The following is an 18,915-nucleotide window of genomic DNA, read 5'->3' as shown; positions in this document are numbered from 1 at the left end:
TTAATGGATATAGATCGATAGATGAATAGAAGTCAGCGTAAAAGAACAACAGTCCTGTAGTCCTGTCAGGTTTCTTTACTGAAGAAAAGGCCCAAATTCTCTGCAGTTGTAAAGAATAACTGAAGTAAAGAATTCAGGAGCTTTAAACCTGTCTGTGCTTTAAAATATATATATATAATTAAAATGTATTATTATTATCATATTTTATATTGTTTATTTAAAAAAACAAGTTATTTATATATAATTTTTTAATTATATATATATATATATATATATATATATATATATATATATATATATATATATATATATATATAATTAAGATGTATTATATATATGTATAATAATATATGTATTAGTATTATTATTATATTTTATATTGTTTATTTAAAAATCAAGTTATTTATATATATATATATATATATATATATATATATATATATATATAAATAAAATACATTTTAATTATATATACACATATACATCAGTTTTATATATATATATATATATATATATATATATATATATATATATATATATATATATATATATATATATATAGATCCTTTATATAAACATCATTTATATATACATCATTCATATATATATATATATATATATATATATATATATATATATATATATATATATATATATATATATATATATATATATATATATAACGAAACAATGTGCATATATATGCACTTTTTTTTTTAAATAAAATTATGTTAAAAATAAGGGAATAATAGAAGGCAAAAGAAATGTTTTGCTAATTAAAAAAAAAGCTTTAAAATAAGCATTTTCACCAGACAATCAGTTTGGGCCTTTAAAAAATTTTCAGAGAAAAATGTGGGCCTCGAATTGAAAAAGGTTGAGACCCCCTGATATAGCGTATTGTTAGGACACGGGGTTACAATAGCTGCGTCCCAAATGGCACACTATGCACTCATGCTCTATGTACATATGCACTTGCTCAAAAGCGCATGTAGTGTCATCCCAAATGGAGCACTAATGTTTTTTTACTAACCGGAAATTCAACTCATTTCCCAGATGACATTTGACGGCTGCCAAATTAGTGAAATAAACTAACAAAGTACCAAATAACACCTGCCGTGTGTATTACCGCATTCTTCATCGGAAGGTGCTATAATCACTCATAGGAGAATTTCGCTTTCACAATACAAAATAAAGTAATTCAACATGTGCGCTTGATAGCTCCGCCTCTTCCGCTACGTGAGCAACACTGCGGTTGTTGAGTCCACGAAGTGTCCATCATTCCAGACTTCATTTTACCAGTCAAATGAGTGCATGATGCAGATAATTAAAGTGCACATATTACTTTTAGTTTAGTTTTCAGTGTAAACGCACTACTTGCACTATTTATGCTACAAAATAGTGTAGAATAGTGCATAAGCATACGATTTGGGATGCACCTAATGTAACCTGCTCACCTATTCTTTAACGTAATATTTGTATTATTTACTAATTAATAACCACCTCATGTGGAACTCTGAATCTGCATCTCATTTCAGTCTGGTACTGTCCATTAGAGGTCACATTTCGGTCATGGGCGCACACTTTGAGAGCCTTACTGAAAGAATCAATGAAATACGCTATTTTCCGCAAAGGCACCCCAGGGTATTGAAATATAATTGGCTTAACTGCCATTGGGCAGGTTAAAGGAACCAAAACAAAGACAGCTGTTCCTGCATGTAACGCGCATTTGCAAAGCAGAAAATCTGACTTCAGCATTGTTTTTCAGATAAACAAGACTGTTCACTTAGCATGTTTCTTAAATATCTGCAAAGATCTATGTCAAAAACTTACATACAGCATCTTTAAATAAGTAGTTTGAATTTATTTTACATGCAAGAGATTCATAGGACGTCTTAGCACACTTTTTTGTGCAAATGCCACTGAGAAGGAGCCTTTCGGACATGCTGTATAAACAGTTAACCATGGCTGATTATAGATGCTGTTTTACTGGTGGCTCTTTTGTGCTGCGTCTGTCAAGGTTATTGCTGCACGGTCAAGTTTGTTAGCCTATACTGTCCCAAATCCTCATATATTTCCTTCCTCTCAAATAACACAAAATGACTTCTTGCTGATTTTTTTCCTTCTCTTCTCCACGTTCAGTTCAAGTTTATTTTTATAGCTCTTTTCCAATTATTACTGTTCCAAAGCAGCTTTACAAAAGGTGCACGCCATTACATTAGTCAAAATCAGAAAAGTGTTGTATAGAGGTTTGACATTATATAGTCGTACTTAAAGATCCAATAGTGTTTTTTAGTTGTTAGTATCAGCATGTTAGTCTTCAATGATATCTATTAGCTAGTGCGCTCATAATCAGTGACAAAATTTGAGCTTAAAAGATATTAAACTGATATAAACATGTAAAGCTTGCAATTTGTCACTTCCGCCTAAAAGGATCAACAGTTTTACTCACGTCAGCTCATACTTCAGTTTCTCCCCTACTGAAAAAACCAGCTTAAACCAGCCTAGGCTGGTTGACTGGTTTTAGCTGGTCGACCAGGCTGGTCTTAGAGGGGTTTTGGCCATTTCCAGGCTGGTTTCCAGCCATTTCCAGCCTGGTCTTAGCTGGTCAGGCTGGGAGATGACCAGCTAAAACCAGCTTGACCAGCCTAGTTAGGCTGGGAGCCCAGCCAAAACCAGCTATGACCAGCTTAAACCAGGCTGGTCAAGCTGGTTTTAGCTGGATTTAGCTGGTCAGTTTCCAGCCTGACCAGCTAAGACCAGGCTGGAAATGGCTGGAAACCAGCCTGGAAATGGCCAAAACCCCTCTAAAACCAGCCAACCAGTCTAGGTTGGTTTAAGCTAGATTTTTCTGCAGGGTCATCAAATCTTCTGACCAATCAGATGCTCTCTAGTACCTGACATGCCCCGCCCCCTTTAAGACGCTTCACATTTGATACTCATCCCCTCTCACTGGCAGAGCTGTGACTAAAACAACACGCTATTGGCTTCTATTTTAAAAGGGGAGGAGCTACTCTGTCCCACCCTCTCTTTGTTTTTCAGTTGAGATTACGTCAAACATTGAATAAAAATGCATATTTTAAAGAGACCTTTAACCTGCAGTTATAAAGTCAGGGCCGGATTTAACCAATAAGCTAGGTAAGGGGCTGCTTATGGCCCCAGAAAATCTCGGGGCCCCCTATAAATACATGGAAGTTTCTATAAATTATATACATACCTGCCAACACTCCCGTTTTTCCAGGGAGTCTCCCGTATTTCAGACCCATCTCCCACCACTCTCCCGTTTTGTTATTTCTCCCGGAAAACTCCCATCATTTCAACTCCCCCTTACTGTATATCATTTCTACTTACTGTAGCTGTGTTATTCAGACACCTTACCCCCAACACCTAGACAATGAACCCCCACCACCCCTTCCACCTTCGGTCTCCCGATGTTAATAGTCAAATGTTGGCAGGTATGATTATATATAACATAGTTCTCTATCATATTTTGTATGGTTTGGTGAGGGTCTAACAAAATACGTATTACATCTTAAAATACATATTACATTTTTGCAAATGTGTCCCCCATCCACAATCATGAAGTGACCCAGCAGCTCAGGTACAATCAGGTAAAGATTTACCTTTAAAAACGAAATTGATTATTTATAATTTTTAAGTTTTTTAGGAAACAAATCAGAGGGTGGCACGGTGGCTAGCACTGTCGCCATCGTCAATGCACTGTGATGCACTGAGATATTGAGTATAGGCATGATAATCGTAACCAAACTAAACCGTAAGGCCAGTGTAGATTCACACCTCTAGTTAATCACCACTCTCCTGTCAATTAAGGTGAAAACCCCTAAAAAATAATTATAAAAACTAAAAAATAAAAATAAAACGTGGTAAAATCAGGCAAGGGCTTTTCTTTTTCTGGATTGGTTTTGAAAGCGCTATCGGCTGGGTTTACGGAAGGAGGAGGGTGGGTCAGACAGACAGTCGACAGCGGCCTCTAGTGGATTTACACAAGAACAGCAAGTGTGAATGGCACCTATAAGAGAAATTTGAGATTTCAGGAAGCGTACACGGCGGCCTTTGGCAAGACTCTGTGGGAAACCAGAGCACTCGAAGGAAACCCACAGCAACACGGCAGAACATGCAAACTCCACACAGAAATGCCAACTGGCTCTGCCAGGACTTGAAATAGCGACCATCCTGCTGTAAGTCGACAGTGCTAACCACTGAGCCACTGTGCCGCCCACATCCACATTTATCAACAAAAAGAAAAGAATAGGAGGGAAAAGGAAATCTGCTAGTTTTAACAAAAAATCAGCACTCAAAGAATTGTTTTATATTCAATCAACTTAAATTTCTGAAAACAATTAATCAATTTGTGTTGGGACAGCAAGAAGGAATTATGTGGAACACAGAATTTTTTACAGTGAGGCATAAAAGTGCCTTTAGCTGAAGAAGCAACGCTCAAAATGGCTAACAAGCCGTGGATAACGGGAACCTTGTGTTTTCCCTCTCTCATCTGGCCTGTAAAGTTCTCCAGTTTTTCTCCACACTCTCTCTCTCTCTCTCTCTCTCTCTCTCTCTAGCTCTCTCCATATTGCAGTCTCTCTCTTCCCAGCGTCCTTCTCTCAGTCTGTTTTTGTTTTCCAAACAAGGTTCCCTTTACAGGAAATTGTGTATTCTGGAAGCATTCAGGAAGGCAGAGAGCAGGTTTCCTGTTGAAAAAAAAAAAAAACGAAGCGGAGGGAGGAAGAGCGAAAGCGGGATGGTTGGGGGAGGATGGGTGAAAGGGGTTCAGTAAAACGCTAGAAAAAAAATAAGTGATTGGTCTCCCCTCCCCTCTGCCCTCCCTTTGACCAAAACTTCTGACATTTCGAAAATCCTCTCAACACTTCAACACCAGCAGAAATGAGCTCCTGAACAGCACCAGATGTAGACCTTGACGGATTAGACTTAGCATTGATTTTAAGTAGGTAATTTGGTGATTAGTTTTGGGTGAGTGTTTACGGGACAGCAGCAGGAGGAGGGGATGATGATGATGATGAAGTAACGCTGGGCGTTTACTGCGCCGCTCCAGAATTCTTCGCCCACACACCAACTCTTTTGGTGGCTTGGTCAAGATGTGAGCGGATGATTTCTTTTGTTTTGTCACTGTGGACTTCCTGATTTTTTTTTTTTTTTTCCTTAAAGCACATTTTCCTCTACGTTCTGGGGCCAATGGTAGATTTTCAGGTCTGATCTGGATAAATCACTGAAGCCTGATGAAGAATAAGGCTGCCAAGCTCAAGTCCAAAAGGAAAGGAACTGACAATGCTTTCGGCTGTGACTTGAGTGAACATCTGCAGAGTTCGGGACAAGACGGTAAATTCCTCTTTTCCATACTCACTCCTCCTCTTGCCATTCATATAACGGCTTCCCCCCTTTTTTTCCTTCTCCTAAAGTCTCTGCAGTCATAATAAGTTGACTTTATTACAATCCCGCTCCAGTCTGGGCCTCTGCGTAAACATTAGCTACGTGTAATAAACCAACACCCATTTTTAAAGAGGGTCTGCTTACTTATATTTTTATCTTTTATTTTTGTGAACACTACTGCATTTGAACTGCGCAATCCACCAAATAAATCTGGAAGTTTAGCTTTGTTTAGTTGTGTTGTGGTGGTTGGATTTACAAAAAACTCAAGACAAAGCTTTAAAAGAAAATAAAGAGCAAAGGAAATGATCAGAGGAAGAGGAAGGAGAGGAGGAGATAAAAAGAGGGCTGGATTTTAAAGACACACTCTTTGTGATGTAAAAAGGCTGTGAGATGTTACAGTTGTGATATTTTAATGGGACTTTCTTCATTTGTTTAGCTTACAGACTGTATGATTTGGCTTATTGTGTGGTGTTATGATCAGGTACATCTATCTGATGCTGATATAGTATTGTGTTGTTATGAATTATGGATGGATACCAAGCATAACAGCAGGTTTACCTCCTTAGGCTGATCCAAAAACAGCTATTCAGATCCTTAATCGTATAATCAATGCAATTCTAATCTGGGAACAGTGTGTTGTCGCCCAGAGTTTGACAGATCTGTGTGAATTTTAAGCCTACACTTTACAATAAACACCCACCGGCCACTTTATTAGGTACATCTGTCTGACTGCTTATTAACAGTTATAGGCTCACCAAAGTTGGACAATTGAAGATTGTAAAAAAGTTGCCTGGTCCCGAGTGGATTTCTTCTGCAACATTTGAATGGTATGGTCAGAACTTGGCGTTAACAACATGAAATATGGATCCATCCTGCCTTGTATCAACGATTTAGGCTGGTGGTGGTGTAACGGTGTGGGGGATATTTTCTTGGCACACCTTGGGCCCATTAGTACCAATTGTCAATGCCACAGCCTACCTGAGTATTGTTGCTGAGCATGTCCATCCCTTTAGGACCACAGCATACCCATCTTTTCATGGCTACTTTCAGCAGGATAACGCATAAAGCGTAAATCATCTCAGATCGGTTTCTTGAACATGACGTTGAGTTCACTGTACTCAAATGGCCTCCACAGTCACCAGCTCTCAATCCAATAGAGCACCTTTGGGATGTGGTGGAACGGGAGATTCGCGTCATGGATGTGCAGCCGACAAATCTGCAGCAACTGCGCGATGCTGTCATGTCAATATGGAGCAAAATCTTTGAGGAATATTTCCAGTATTAAGGATTAACTGGATTAAGGCAGTTCTGAAGGCATAAAAGAAGTCCAACTTGGTACTAGTAAGGTGTACCTAATAAAGTGGCCGGTGAATGTATATACATCTGTGTTCTGTGATGCTGCTTTTTTTATGCACTATGGGAACTTAATCTTTCCTCCAACAACTTATGATGTTCAGAGGTTTGAAAAAAGTGATGTTAATGAACATTTACAATAGTTTGAAGTGAGTTGATGCTGTAAACTGCAGTACTATAACCTGTTATAACCAGTGCTTTTGTTATTTTACAGACTTATTTCCATCTATTTTACTTGTATATTATTTTAAACTACTAAAATGTCATTAAAGTCACTTTGTTAATCTGTAGAGTTTCAACATCAAAAGTCGACAGAGCAGAAATCAAGGTCGCATAAAACAATTCACAACCTTAAATAAATTTAAAAAAAAAACTGTTAATCACCAAATACAGAACCTATTATTTGACCTAATATTTTACATAAGTTATTTGAAAGATTGTTTAACAGTGAATAACTTTTGTTTTCGATCTGTCTGCTAACGTTTTGACCTTTGCAGCAGGCAGAAGCATCATAAATGTGCTCTAGATATTTCTAGATACTAATTATTCCTACATTGTGACAAATCAGTCATTACCCCATTGGTTGTCCTTCATATTAAAGTGGTAGTTCCCCCAAAAATGAAGATTCTGCAATCCTTCGCTTGTTCCAAGCCTGTAAGACTTTCTTTCTTCAGTTAAACACAAGAAAAGATATTTTGAAGAAATTGTTGGATTGAAACATCCATTGATTTGCATAGTGTTTTTGTTAGTTCCTACTACGGATGTCAGTGGCTGCTTTTCTTCAAACTATCAGAATATCTTGTTTTGTTTTCAACTGAAAAAAGGAAATTCATGGAGGATAGTGAATGGTAAATTCTGAATGAAAATGTATTTTGTGGTGAATTGTACCTTTAAGTTCTCTTCCACACACCACATACACCTTTAGCTTGCGTTATAAGAGTATACATTTATTGTGACGCTATATTTCCAAAGTAACATTCATTAACCTGTTTGTCCAATTAAAAAAAAAAAAAACTGCGTTTAAAAACACTTTCAGGAGTCAAAGAATAAAACCCAGAATACATTTACTCTTAATTCTTTAAATAATCTTGCAGGAAGATCTATTTACTCTTAAATATTTTGCATTTTTGTTTAATGGTTAAGAAATCTTATGTGGACACCAACGCCACCAAAGACAGTCTTTTACTTTAAACTCTCAGCATCTCCTTTTGGCATTGATCAAAAACAATGCATGACAACTGAATTTACTACCAGTTCAAAGCAGAACTGGCCATTGAGATGTACACTGACTTCATTCATTCATTCATTCATTTTCTTGTCGGCTTAGTCCCTTTGAAAATCTGGGGAATGAACCGCCAACTTATCCTGCAGGTTTTTATGCAGCGGATGCCTTTACAGCCGCAACCCATCTCTGGGAAACATCCACACACACACTCATACACTACGGACAATTTAGCCTACCCAATTCACCTGTACCGCATGTCTTTGGACTGTGGGGGAAACCGGAGCACCCAGAGGAAACCCACGCCAATGTAGGGAGAACATGCAAACTCCACACAGAAACGCCAACTGAGCTGAGGCTCGACCCAGCAACCTTCTTGCTGTGAGGCGACAGCACTACCTACTGCGCCACTGCTTCGCCCCTACACTGACTTCCTGTAAGTTAAAATGAGAGCTTTTCTTAGTCATCTTCCTCTCGCTTGAACAATCCTTCATTCATCCGTCCTGCTGGAGGTCGTCAAGCTGAATTTCTGAACAGTAAATGATCAGGATTTTTCCTTCACATTGTATACTGGGTATACGTGTATGTGGGAACAACATTTTTTATTTACGGTACTTATTTAATCCACATGAGGAAAAATGGCTCATATATCATTCTATTTATTATTATTTTAATTGTATATTTCAGTGTAGAAATTCATACGTCCTGCGAGAATATGGTCAAAGTGAGGTTATGGAATATACCAACACAGACTTTTTAAATAGTGTGGAAGTGAGGAAAATAAGTATTGAATGCATGACCATTTTTCTCAGATAACATATTTCTAAAGGTGTTGTTGACTGGAAATCTTCACCAGATGTTGATAACAACCAAAGTAATTCTTATATGAAAAGAAAACAATACAAAATCAGTTTTACAAATGAAGTTATTTGTAATAAAATGAAATGATAAAGGAAAAAATACTGAACACATGAAGAAAGGGAGGTGTAGAAAGGCATGGAAAGCCCAGACAGCAGCTGAAATCTCTCAGTAGTTCTTCAGAAACTCTCTGCCCTTACTCATTCATCATTAATTTTCTTGTCGGCTTAGTTTCGTTCATTAATCCACAGCGGAATGAACCACCAACTTATCCAGAAAGTTTTTAGGCAGCGGATGCCCTTCCAGCCGCAACTCATCTCTGGGAAACATCCACACACACATTCACAACGGACAATTTAGCCTTTCACCTGTACCGCATGTCTTTGGACTGTGGGGGAAACTGGAGCACCCAGAGGAAACCCACGCGAACGCAGGGTGAACATGCAAACTCCACACAGAAACGCCAACTGAGCGGAGGCTCGACCCAGCAACCTTCTTGCTGTGAGGTGACAGCACTACCTACTGCGCCACTGCTCCGCTCTGCCCTTACTCAGTGTAAATAAACACCAGCTGCTTCAGTCAAACATCTACATTAGCAGGAGGATGAAGATGAAACCAGGGTGGACATTACAGCAAGACAATGATCCAAAACACAGCCAAGGAAACTCTCAGATGCTTTCAGAGAAAGAAAATCAAGCTGTAGAATGGCCTAGCCAATCCCCTGAGCTGAATTTAACAGAAAATACAAATTAAAGTTCAGATTTGATAGACGAGACCCACAGAACTATCAATGTTTTGACACTCTGTTGATGTCTGTGATAAACTCACACCTGAGCAATACATGTGACTTCATTCTCCATATGAGAGCTTTAAGCTGCCGACACCAAAGAAAGCTTTTTATATAAAGTATTAAATACCTTCAGTAGTTCAGTAATGTTTATGTATGTGTTGTTTGAGTTTTTACCAAAATCTAGTTCAATCCCATGTCAACAGCTCATGCATAATGTTCAATGTTCATGCATGATTAGACACTTTTTGAGTTGACTTGCTTCATTTGCGCATGAAATTCACTTCACAACAGATGCTAAATCACTACAGTTTTGTTACAAAATGGCTGGCATGGATTTTGTTGTGAGGTTAGCTGCGCGTTATGCACTATGGAAGTTATCGACTAGTACGGCTTTCTGTCTAGATCAGGGGTCTCAAACTCGCGGCCCTCAGTGCAATTTTTTGTGGCCCGCGCCGACCGCTGTACACTGACAGAATCAGCGGAGCGGGGAGAGAGAGCGCTCCCCGCTCCGCTGATTCTATCCGTACACAGCGGTCACTGGCATTCCCCGCCCGCCGTGTAAACAAAGGGGCGGGGATGCCGGTGACGTCACCACGCACCCCGCCCCTTTGTTAGACGCTGTGACGGGCGGGAAGTGTTTAGGAGGGAACTCGCGCCGGCCAGAACCAAGATAAGCTGTTCCCGCCCCTGCCTGCCACTTAGCTACCTATCTGCAGCCTGCCACCTACCTAGCTACAGCCTGCATCTTATATATATTATAGGTAGATACAGACTGATGTGACTGGAGTGGGGTGGGGGTGTTTTATTTATACATATATACGCCTTTTTTTAGGTGAGGGAATGGAAGTTTGGAGTGAGTTCCCCCACTTTTTTCCCTAGGACTTCAATAAGTCAAAGTACAGGTCTAGACTTAATGATGATCATCCTCAAGCCATACTGAGGGTCTCAACTGCTTCCGCTCTAAAGCCAAATGTGGTTCAGATTTGTGAGAAGAAGCGCTGTCAAGTCTCTGGCAGCAAGAAGTAGGCAAAAGATGCCATGTTCAGAAGAACTGTTCATAATCTTCACTCAATGTTCTATTAATGTTCAGGACACTTCATGTTCAGAAGAAATAATTAAAACTGTTAATAATGACATTTGATCCCTTATGCGGCCCAGCCTCACCCAGACTTTGCCTCCTGCGGCCCCCAGGTAAATTGAGTTTGAGACCCCTGGTCTAGATCCATCATGTCTTCACAGTTTCACCAACTGAATCTCGGCCATTGCAAGTGCAAACTCTTGATTTTGAAAACTCAAGTGATTCATGCAAATTACGTGTTACGTGGATGCCAAACGGCAAAACTCTTAATTTGCGTCATGTTATTTGTTCGAATTGCATCATTTGCGCCATCTCATTGGTGTGAACCATGCTGAATGCACCATTCGACTACATTTTCGTAAAAACTTGTATTTGATTGCAGTATTTTAGCTAATATGAACACTAGGGGGCGGTGTGATCACAAGTTATGTTCCTTTTCACACTAATGATATTTACAGGGACATATTAGGACCCGTTTCCACTGAGAGGTATGGTACGTTACAGGTCGGTGTGGGTCACCTTTATCAAGCTTGCTTTCCCACTGCCAAAAGGCTACCCTTTTGGTGGGTGTGGTGTCCGACAGAAAGTTTCAGACGATGTAATTTTTACTTGAGGAAATGTCACAGTAAAACCGTACAGGTCGTTCACATATCATACAAGAAGCATTTCTTACAAAACAAAGGCTTTACACACATAAATACTTGTGTATAAATGTTTATTACTTACCTTTTTATGAACATAATTTGATTATAGCTGCAGATCAATGACAGTGCTAAATAGCCTACTATAATGTCTGCGATTATATAAAATAAATAAATAAATAAATGCAACATATTTGAACTCATACAGACCCTTACAGTCTTCAATATGTTACCAATTACAGACAATCTACACACAGCAGACATTTAGTCCTTATTTGGGTTCAAAAACAACACACAACGTAGCCCACAGTCAGAGAAAACCTCGCATATGCCTTCATAATTTTTTAGCAGCACATGTAACCTCTGGGGGACAAGTAAATCTGTCATTCAGAGTTCATAATAGTCCAGAAGGTGATGATAATAGTTAAACATGGCAGTTTGTTGATGTTTTAGATCGCAGAAGCATCATTTGCTGCTTTTTTTCCCGGCTTCTTTTTTGTGATTTCTGACAGGATCAGATATCCGAGCACTTCAATGATCATGCGCATGTTATTAATATGAGCTCAAAAGCAAAGTCCCTTTGAGGCAAGTCATTTTACTCTGCGGCCATCTTTGAAACGCCTCTCGGGCAGTATTCCCGGGCATTCTGTTTGAATAGGGAAACATCAAATTCTCCAAAACTATTAGCCAAGTTTACGATTAAATTCCGTATTACGAATGACCAATAAAATGAAACGACTGTCTATTTAGTTTCACTTCTAAATGTTCCTATCACACAAAATCTGCAGTAGTGCACGTCTGGTCCAAGCCCCTCCCCCAGAGAATTGTCATTCTATAGCGATCGCTAATTGGCTACTGTACTGGAAGGCAGGCTTTATTCACCATATAACGATTGCTGATTGGCTCCTGTACTAGAAGGCGGGTCTTCATTTGCCATATTGGCAGTTACACATTTCCCCATTTCAAAGTATACGAGTGCCATGTGTTGTATATTTTTTAGTCTTTGTCGAAAGTTTGTAATTTCAAATATAGACGCGCTGCGAGCTCTCTGGAGAACGTAAAACAACAACAGGACACAGCAGATTTCATTCTTCTTGGCTTTGTGGCTGTGCATTAAGATGATGTCAAGGTTTGTTTGAGCTTGGGTCGACCATGGCTTGTTATTATATGTATATATTATTACGGTGTAATGTCTCGGCTGTGTTTTTAAAAATGGTGCTTCCTTTGTTTTCATTCTCCTGCTTCTGCGTGTGACGTATTTCTGTGAACCAATAGTGTTCAGCTGTGCGTCTTGCTCTGCATTATGGTACCCTTTGGGCCAGTTGGTACCCTTTGCAAAGGGTGACCAAAAAAGTGGTACGATATGCTCTTAGGTACCCTTTAACAGTGGAAACGGCCATAAAAGCGTACCGAACCGTACCCTATTTTAGCACTTAGTGGAAACAGGCCATTTTAGGTACCCTTTAACAGTTGAAACAGCCATAAAAATGTACCGAACCATACCACACCGTACCGTACCACTCAGAAATAAAGGATTATTTTGGTCAGTTTTGTTCAGCTCAACACTACAAATCATCTTAAGAGTGTCCAAGATTTCGAGAGGGTGCTCGCTGCAGAGCCATTTGAGCAGAGCTGAGTTCCAGCGAGGGGGAGCATGAGCTCTCGCTCCTCCTCCTGTAAGCTGTTTTAATGCGTACACCAACCCCACCCCGAACCCTACCCCCAGTGACATCACTCTTAGAAGAAGTGTAAAAAAGGTGGAGCTCAAGCTCAAGCTCCCCCTCGCTGGAGCTCAGCTCGCCCAAATGGCTCTGCAGCGAGCACCACTTGAGATTTCTCACTTTGTTTGGTTTTGTTTGTTGTATTTGTAATGTAAAATCAAGGTATAACTACATGGTCATAGTGCACTTTTCTCTTACATCTGATTTTGAAACACTATTGCTTGGGTTTAGGTCAGTGGTTCAGTGCTGCAAAACGGATGTATATCTGAAACATACAGCAAAACATACCCCAAGTAATGTAATTCAAAAACGCAAAAAATGTAGGCAGCGCCCTCTAGTGGATGTGTCATCTGAAACGTGCATCAAAATGTAAAAATGTAGGCTGAGGCATGTATTTACAATGAGCCTGGGCTACACACAGTAAAAAATGCAGGGTTCCACACAATTCCTTCATGTCCTCCCAACACAAATCGATTAAGTAAACTTTATCATTTTTTCAAATTTAAGTGGATTAAACTTAAAATGATTAAATTGTCACAAAATATCAAGAATTGTTTCAACTCATTTTGAATAAGTAGATCGATCAAGCAGTAAAAGTATTTTTTGAGTGCAGTTTGTGCCGTATTAAATCATTATGCTAAGGGGAAATCTCTGTAAAACATGGCAACCCAACGTGTGTATGTGCAGAGTTTCATTTACTCTGAGCTGGTCTCTCTTTAGTGTTTTTAAAATGTTGTTTCATGCAATGTTCTGTCATGCACATTTGGGTGAAGTCTCTGTGCTTCAGTTTTTAGAAAAGCTCAGATAAAGAAAAAGCAATGGTTGACAACCTCAGATGCAGAATGGTTCATTTTCCCCCTTTAGCAAGAGAGATTTGTGTTATTTTACATCATTTGGAGTATGCTTTTATAGCGGACCCCATGAATAGGCATGCTTTAAATTGTCATCCAAATGGATCATGACCCAGTGAAGTGCCTGGCAGTTCATTTTGTGAATAAAGTATTTTAATTAATACATTTTGAGCCTATTTACCACATCTTTCAAGCAATGGAACTCGAAGTAGTCCTTCATTGAATCTCCGCCTGTAACAAGAACAAAACATTGCTGAAAACATCATCCATTAAATGATTTTAATGATTTCTTTTTGGTAAAGTAATGAAATAAATTGTATGATGTGGCCTGGCATGTGAAGCTATGGTGTTCACGAGGGCAAGATGAGTTAAACTCTGTTGCTTGTGTTTTTTTTTTTTAGAGATCCATCTTTCTAGACCACCTTGAAGAATCAATCTCAGAAAGACAACAGTACACAGAATTGATTTTTGGGAACACACTTTTGAGCACAATCTCATTTAAATTTAAAGCGACAGTCACCAAAACTGCAATTTAGACCGTTAGCATCTTGTTTAAAAAATGACTAAAAAGTTTAGATTATCGGGTGACAAAAACTGAAACTTTCTGAAAACTCTGGTCAGGCTAAAGATATTCCACTCTGGGTACACTATGGTTGTATGGACACTAAGACCATAAGCATCTCGCTTCAAAATGTCCGGTGTTTTGATAATTTTTCTATTTAAAGCTTGGTTATATGAAGAAATTATTATTTATTATAGTTACATAATGCACTAAAGCTCTGTACACATGGACACGGCTGTTTTCATCCACACTTTTTATATGACTGAAACTCAAACTTTCTGAAAACTCCAACCAGGGTGAAGATTTTCCAAAGCTCGGTACATTGTGGTGTTGTGCACTATAACCAGAGTTTTTGCCTCATGATGTTTCTCTTTTCTGATTGGCCTACTCAGCTGGGTTCACACCAAACGCTGAAGACACGACTGAGGCAAATTCTGCATGTTTGTGGAGCTCTTGAGTTTTGGAAATAGACTTTGTTGGTTGATTGGTTGTTATTCTGCATGTTTGCAGAGCTCTTGACTATTGAAAATAGACTTTGATGGCTTATTTGTTGTTAGTTTTAGCATTTCTGAATCCATTCAGTCGATCTCTGAGTCTAGCAGGAGCACATAGCTTAGCATAAATCATTGTATCAGATTAGACCATTAGCATCTCACTCGAAAATGTCCAGTGTTTTGATAATTTTTCTATTTAAAGCGTGACTATTTTTAGTTACATAATGCACTAAAGCTCTGTCCAAATGAACACGGCTATTTTTATTTGCACATTTTACATGGTTTCACTGTTTGGTGACTGAAACTGAAACGTTCTAAAAACTCCGGCCAGGGTTAAGATTTTCCAAAACTCGGTACAGTGTGATGTTGTAGACAAAATAACCGGAGTTTTCATATCATGACGTTATCTTTTTTCTGATTGGCCAACTCGGCTGGGTTCAAGCCAAGCGATGAAGACACGACTGAGGCAAATTCTGCCTGTTTGTGGAGCTCTTGAGTATTGAAAACAGACTTTGATGGTTGATTTGTTGTTAGTTTTAGCATTTTTTTTAATCCATTCAGTCGATCACCCAGTCTGGCTGGAGCTCTTTTAGCTTAGCTTAGCATAAATCATTGAATCAGATTAGACCATTAGCCTCTCCTTTGAAAATGTCCAGTGTTTTGAGCATTTTTCTATTTAAAGCTTGACTATTCTGTAGTTCTATCATGCACTAAAGCTCTGTCCACATGAACACCGCTGTTTTCATCTGCACTTTTTATACATGGTTTTGCAGTTTGTCCACACAAAACTGAGTATCGGGTGACTGAAACTCAAACTTTCTGAAAACTCTGGCCAGGGTGAAAATTTTCCAAAGCTTGGTACAGTGTGGTGTTGTGGACACTATAACTAGAGTTTTAGCCTCATGACGTTTTCTCTTTTCTTATTGGCCAATTTGGCTGGGTTCACGTCAAACGCTGAAGACACGACTGAGGCAAATTCTGCATGTTTGTGGAGCTCTTGAGTTTTGGAAATAGACTTTGTTGGTTGATTGTTTGTTATTCATTCATGTTTGCAGAGCTCTTGACTATTGAAAATAGACTTTGATGGCTTATTTGTTGTTAGTTTTAGCATTTCTAAATCCATTCAATCGATCTCTCTGTCTAGTGGGAGCACTTTTAGCTTAGCTTAGCATAAATCATTGTATCAGATTAGACCAATAGCATCTCACTCGAAAATGTCCAGTGTTTTGATCATTTGTCTATTTAAAGCTTAACCCTTCTATAGTTACGTAATGCACTAAAGCTCTGTCCACATGAACACGGCTATTTTTATCTGCACATTTTATACATGATTTCGCTGTTTGTCCACACAAGAATTTAATGACTTAAACTGAAACTTCCTGAAAACTGGCCAGAGTGAAAATTTTCCAAAGCTCGATACAATGTGGTGTTGTGCACTATAACCAGAGTTTTGGCCTCATGACATTTTCTCTTTTCTGATTGGCCAACTCGGCTGGGTTCACACCAAACGCTAAAGATTTGACTAAGGCACATTCGGCACGTTTGTGGAGCTTATGAGTTTTGGAAATAGACTTTGTTGGTTGATTGGTTGTTATTCTGCATGTTTACGGAGCTCTTGACTATTGGAAATAGACTTTGATGGCATTTTTGTTGTTAGTTTTAGCATTTTTAATCCATTCAGTTGATCTCCAGTTCTGGCGGGAGCACTTTTAGCTTAGCTTAGCATAGATCATTGAATCGGATTAGACCATTAGCATCTCGCTTGAAAATGTCCAGTGTTTTTGAGCATTTCTATTTAAAGCTTGACTATTCTATTGTCCCATCATGCACTAAAGCTCTGTCTGTCTCGGAAGATGCGAATGAGGCAAATTCTGCACATTTGCGGAGCTTTTAAGTATTGGAAATAGACTTTGATGGTTGGTGGGTTGATAGTTTAAGCATTTTTTAATCCAATCAACCAATCTTCGGGTCTGGCAGGAGCTCTTTTAGCTTAGCATAAATCATTGAATTGGATTAGACCATTAGCGTCTCGATCGAAAGTGAAAGAGTTTTGATAATTGTCCTATTTAAAGCTTGATTATTCAATAGGTAAATCATGCAAACTTGAAAATAAAAGTTGCAATATAAAAAAACGTACACATAAAGTTATATTATACAGTTATAAGTAACACATCGGTTTAAGTCACAATTAACTACTGGCTTATTAAGAAATGATTTGTTTCTTAGTAATTATAGTGTAAATCTAATTTTAAATCCCTAATCCAATATCTAAACACAACTACAATCGTAATGACTATATATAAGCAGTTAACTAATAGTTTATTGAGCTTAATGGTTTGTTAACATCATGAATTGTACATTAAAATAAAGCGTGACCCATTTATATAATATTGGACAAGTAATTTGGAAAACGTGGTAAAGACAGAAAAGCCCCTTTATATATAGCATTTGTTTTTCATGATAGAAAGGAGGAGATGAAATGACTATCACACCAAAAAAACTGGCTGCTAAACACGCAGTTGTTAAAATCCCATAATGAAGATGTCTGTTTAGTGTCCTGTAAACAAAGCCGCAACTTTAAAGCTTGAAGCTATCATGGCTGAAGGTATGGTTAGGAAGTGATGGAGCTGGGTGGGAGCTTTTCCAAAGGACTTTTAGAATAAGAGGAAGTGTCATAAGTAATACCAGCTGCAAGGCCTGGGTGTGTCAGGTTTCCTCTGAAACAAACAAACCATTTTTAACTTCCTGCCCAGGCCCACCTTCCCCACAATAAGCCTGACAGGATGAAGGAAGGACGGTGTAATAGTACTGTAGTCTACATGAGACTCATACTGGAGCAAAACGAGAGAAAACAAATCTGCATTACTGTCAAACACGAGTATTTACTTACAATGTGGTCACACTTTCCAATAAGGTTGGATTAGTTCATGGATTTACTAACATGAACAAACAATCAACATTATATTTGTTAGACTTTGTCACAGTTTTACAGTTATTTACTGTAAAAATGCCCAGTAAATTACCACATACATTCTTTAGTTCACTACTGAGCTATACACTCCATTGTGGGTCATTTTAAAACTTTTACAGTAACTTTACTGCATATTAGAAATTGACGGTATTCTACAGTAATCAAAGAAATTGTATCAAAGCATGTGTTTTAAATAGATTGATAAGTGAATATGACTTTTTGTAGACCATTTAAAATGGATATAATAACAATAAGTTATAAAAATACTGTAAGAAATTTGCGGTATTCTACTGTAATCAAAGAAATTGTTTTACAAAATGTATTTTTAATAGATTGATGAGTGAAAATGACTTTTTGTAGACCATGTAAAATGGATATAATAACAATAAGTTATAAAGATACTGTAAGAAATTTGTGGTATTCTACTGTAATCAAAGAAATTGTATTGCAAAATGTATTTTAAATAGATTAATAAGAGAAAATGACTTTCACAAACCATTTAAAATGGATATAATAACAATGTTATTAAAATACTGTAAGAAATTTGCGGGATTCTACTATAATCAAAGAAATTGTTACACAAAATGTATTTTAAATAGACCGTTGTATAAAAAATTGCTTTCGTAGACCATCTAAAATTGATTTAATAACAATAAGTTATAAAAATAAGACATTTGTGGTATTCTACTGTAATCAAGGTAATTGTATCTTAAAATATATTTTAAATAGACTGATGAATGAAAATGCCTTTCGTAGACCATTTAAAATGGATATAATAACAATAAGTTATAAAGATACTGTAAGAAGTTTGCGGTATTCAACTGTAATCAAAGAAATTGTATCGCAAAATGTATTTTAAATAGATTGATGAGAGAAAATGACTTTCGTAGACCATTTAAAATTGATTTAATAACAATACGTTATAAAAATACTGTAAGAAGTTTGCGGTATTCAACTGTAATCAAAGAAAT

At 37.9% G+C, this 18,915-nt stretch overlaps 2 protein-coding genes across 3 annotated transcripts in view; both read left to right on the top strand.

The window, feature by feature from the left end:
* Positions 1–18,915, top strand: part of eif4e1b (eukaryotic translation initiation factor 4E family member 1B) — a 109,564-nt gene that overhangs the window by 74,921 nt on the left and 15,728 nt on the right. The gene's annotated exons all lie outside the window — the stretch shown is intronic.
* arhgap31 (Rho GTPase activating protein 31) overlaps positions 4,859–18,915 on the top strand; it is a 54,756-nt gene continuing 40,699 nt past the window's right edge. For both annotated transcript variants that reach the window (XM_009301997.4, XM_005165631.5), the window contains exon 1: positions 4,859–5,352. In XM_009301997.4, the coding sequence (XP_009300272.1) occupies positions 5,253–5,352 (100 nt within the window). In that variant the 5' untranslated portion in view covers positions 4,859–5,252. The remainder of the gene's footprint in view (positions 5,353–18,915) is intronic.

The sequence above is a fragment of the Danio rerio genome, chromosome 5, assembly GCF_049306965.1.
Source record: "Danio rerio strain Tuebingen ecotype United States chromosome 5, GRCz12tu, whole genome shotgun sequence".
NCBI lineage: Eukaryota > Metazoa > Chordata > Actinopteri > Cypriniformes > Danionidae > Danio > Danio rerio.
This window is presented reverse-complemented; position numbering and strand designations above follow the sequence as displayed.